The 3,399-nt window shown below is 53.5% G+C and overlaps 3 protein-coding genes across 5 annotated transcripts; 2 read left to right on the top strand and 1 right to left on the bottom strand.

Annotated features, from left to right (window-relative positions):
* Positions 1-17: 17 nt before the first annotated feature.
* Positions 18-517, bottom strand: KVP18_004782 (uncharacterized protein; the record flags this gene model as incomplete). The annotated part of the gene is made up of 1 exon (XM_067957742.1): positions 18-517. A coding segment is annotated over one exon (500 nt), but the record flags the coding sequence as incomplete, so codon positions are not given.
* Positions 518-634: 117 nt separating this feature from the next.
* On the top strand, positions 635-1,201 carry KVP18_004781 (uncharacterized protein; the record flags this gene model as incomplete). Its single annotated transcript, XM_067957741.1, has 1 exon — positions 635-1,201. The coding sequence occupies one exon, from the start codon at positions 635-637 to the stop codon at positions 1,199-1,201; it is 567 nt and encodes a 188-aa protein (XP_067810947.1).
* A 35-nt stretch (positions 1,202-1,236) lies between these two features.
* KVP18_004780 (uncharacterized protein) lies at positions 1,237-3,043 on the top strand (the record flags this gene model as incomplete). Of its 3 annotated transcripts, XM_067957740.1 has the most annotated exons (3): positions 1,237-1,295; positions 1,324-2,146; positions 2,174-3,043. In XM_067957740.1, 3 exons carry the CDS (start codon positions 1,237-1,239, stop codon positions 3,041-3,043), a joined length of 1,752 nt encoding a protein of 583 aa, XP_067810946.1. The 3 variants fall into 3 exon arrangements, with proteins under 3 accessions (XP_067810946.1, XP_067810944.1, XP_067810945.1); XM_067957738.1 differs by lacking the exons at positions 1,237-1,295; positions 2,174-3,043 and having other exon boundaries at positions 1,586-2,158; XM_067957739.1 differs by lacking the exons at positions 1,237-1,295; positions 1,324-2,146 and having other exon boundaries at positions 2,261-3,043.
* Positions 3,044-3,399: the final 356 nt, after the last annotated feature.

The following is a 3,399-nucleotide window of genomic DNA, read 5'->3' on the forward strand; positions in this document are numbered from 1 at the left end:
CAAAAGAGGACTCGGACTTATATACTGTGCCCTTCCCATCCTGTCCAATTCCCATAGAGGCGACGCCGTTATCCTTTGCGTCTTCCCCCTCATCACTGTAACCGTAAACCCACTTGTCGTAGCAGGCCCCTTCTTCCACCCAAGTGTTGCCGTTCTTCTTTCCTATCTTAACGGCCTCACACTTCTCCTCCAGAGAGGCATCCTTGTCCTCACATAACTTCTCGCAGTCACTGTTCTTTACGCCGACTGTCTTGGAAGCGTACGTAGAGCAATCCGGACCTGTTGCCTTGGATTTTCTTATGCACGAGTCGTGGTCTTGAACACTCCAATGTTGACAGCATTCCTCAATACTGGAAGTGGGTTGGGCCCACGAACTGTTAATCTTGCAGCTCCATTCGCTCTCACAGGTCAAAATGTCGGAAACCTCAGCATCAAGACATCGACCTTCAACGTCGTAGTAAGCGAATGGCTTTGCGATGGCTGCGGCAGCTAGAATGGTCGTCGTGATCCTAGACATTGTCAATGTTTATTACTAATAGTGACGTGCACATTAGCATGAATCATGACAATCAACCCCACAAGGGACGCTCACCCAGTCTGACCTCACAAGTCGGATAGCGGGTGCGGCTTGGGGATGCTCGCGGTTAAGGGCGAATTGGTGTGCGAACGGTGCCATCGTAGGCGAATGTCAACCCGATATGCCCTTGTTGCGGTTCCGAAGGCTACCTACCTGGAGCGCCTGCCTACAATGTGCTTGGCGTTGCTAGCTGAGTTCTTGTTGCCGGCTGATTCAGTGGAGTTGGAAAAGGCAACCTCCTTCCAACTGGGTGGACGCGAAACCACCGTGGAGACGGTTCTGGCGGTTACGTGGCTCCGAAGTGTGGCAAGGTGTGCTACCCGGCGAGTCAACTGCCATCCTAGGCCGACCATGTGCACTGAGCTCTTCCGCGAGCACACCATAAAGAGAGCAGTGGTTGTGTACCCTGTTAAGCACGTGCTTGACGTTGTGCGTTTACGTCTACTGTCTAAATGCTGCATCCGCAGACTTGACGTCATAATGGAATCTGGAAGCTTGTCAGTGGCGATCCGCCACACGCTCACCAAGGACCCTCTGCACTGGCGCCACGTGGAGATCGCGACCACGCGAGGTGAAGATCGCGTGGAAGAGGTCTGTCGAGTTCTGAGGCTGCCACGTGCGTGACATCGCGTCCTCTGCGTGACGCTAAAAAGCGAATAATGGAGCCCAGACTTGCGTGTCTACATCCGGTCGTACCGTCAGTGAACCCTCTCTGCAAGTGAGGCGGCCGATCCCTGCCTACTCAGTTGCCACTCTCGGCCGAATCCATGGTCGTACAGTCCATGGAACGACAGCGATTCTGTGGCAGACGGTGTCTGCCCCTTTTTAGTCCGTTGGGAGACATGGTCGGCCGTCACCACTTTCCGGCGCCATGTTCAACACCTCTTCGCCCGAGCCTTCTACAACGTGTGTGATGACAAGGTCACGCAATATACCCACTTCCTAACTGCTGTGCCTGTCAAGGAGCCCTGCAGTGCGCTTGGCTTGTATTGGTACTTACAAAGCGTTATGTTCAGCGAGCCGTCCACATCGCCGGTCGTCAGGGTTTCGGAGGTCTTTGAAACCTCCAGTCTGACGAGACAGGCGTTGCAGTGGGATTGGGTCATGAGGGTGGTACCGAAGCACTGCATCCGGATAGTGGACGTCGACCTGCCCCGTACATTTCCACGCCTAATTCAAAAGGGGAGCAAGATCTGGCGTCAGCTATTCCGGGTCCTCAGCGCACTGGCGCTTTTCGACACTCAGATTGGGTATGTCCAAGGCATCAACTTCATCGTCGCGTTTCTGTTGCTGCACTGTTCAGGGGAAGACGCGGAAAGTAAACTCAGACGTGCCCGAGAAGCGAGTTATCTAGAAGGAAGCGAGCTGGAGTCGGCGGAGAGAGGATTGTTTCACATGTCGCATGCAGAGTATTTGGAGGAGGAAAGGGCCTTTTGGCTAGCACTGTTGTTGTTCTACGAGCATGATGTACGGTCCAGTTTCGCTCCAGGGATGCCTGGCCTCTTTAAAGGCTGCTTCGTGTGTGAACAGCAATTGAAGATCATGACGCCTCACGTCTGGCGCCTTTTGGTGAGTGAATAGAGAAAGCGAAATCAGAGGCGGACAGGCGTTACCTTGGACGTCCTCATCGCAGACTGGCTTCTCACACTGTTCACTAAGAACATCCCAACGGAGCCCCTGAGTATGCTATTCGACTTGATATTCAAGGACAGCAGCGGGCTACTCCCGGTGTACCGGGTTGCAATTCTACGAGTTCTCCGCCTGGAGCAGCAACTGTTGGAAGCCACTGACGCTGGGCTTCCAACTGTCACCTTGGTTGAGCATGTTAAAACCTGGTTGGATTCTCAGGGTGTGTGGATGTCTCGAGAACCTCCGGGTAGCCTCGACCTGACTGCCAGTGGGTCTATATTTCAGATTGTGCGTACTGGCACCACAGGCCGATGGGGGCCAGCGCATGTTACTAGAGCGCTGACGTCTCATCTGTCCCAAAGACACAGTGCCAAGTCGCAGAATTTCGAATCTTGGTGCTCCAAGAACTGGGCTGCGGTATGTCCTCAGCCGCGCCACCGGAGAAAGTCCAGCTCACCCATCGCAAGGGTTCAATCACCTACTAATGGCGGGCTGTCTCCCAGCAACCAAGGTCGCATCGTGAGCCGTCGCCTCTCGTTCATCAAGGGAGAGGAGGCCGAGGACGATCCTGGAGAATCGACCAGGAAGTGGGATGCACATTGGAGGGAGCTCGTATACCAATCGCGGTTTTTGAGGCTGGGGGTGTCTGACGTGGATTCGCTATCACGCACGTGGGAAGCCTCGCACACTCTGAAGCCCACCCAACCCGAGACCACCGAGCATAGAATTCGTACATTGGATCCTAGCCTAGTTAGAGCGGTGAAGGTCATCATGAGCACTCAGAAGGCGCTCTATAAGCAGCGACGACTGATAAAGGCGCAGATGCGTAGTGGATAGTGTGTACGATTCCATTCGATAATAGGGCTCCATTCACGAGTGCAATATCCGTCCTATGACGGACTTGGTGATATCCACACGTATCTCCTCACGTATCTTCGTCAGGTGGAATATCAAAAAAATGCAACCAGAGGTCGTAACCGTAGCGGCTGTAAGTAGCTTTCTCATCTTGGGCTCAGTCGCTGGCATCTGCCTTTTCAGAGGTGATGCACAAGCGAACCACGCAGGCACTGTGGTTGTCAACGTGCATCCATCGCATCAAGGAGCTCTATCTGACTCTGATGAAGAACCTGTCTTCGTGTAATGGTGATACTTTTGCTAATGAAGTGCGATGAAGAACCTGTCTTCGTGTAATG

The sequence above is a fragment of a genome, assembly GCF_019968955.1.
Source record: "MAG: Porospora cf. gigantea A chromosome Unknown PgA_NODE_2551_length_3399_cov_445.25, whole genome shotgun sequence".
Lineage (NCBI taxonomy): Eukaryota > Apicomplexa > Conoidasida > Eugregarinorida > Porosporidae > Porospora > Porospora cf. gigantea A.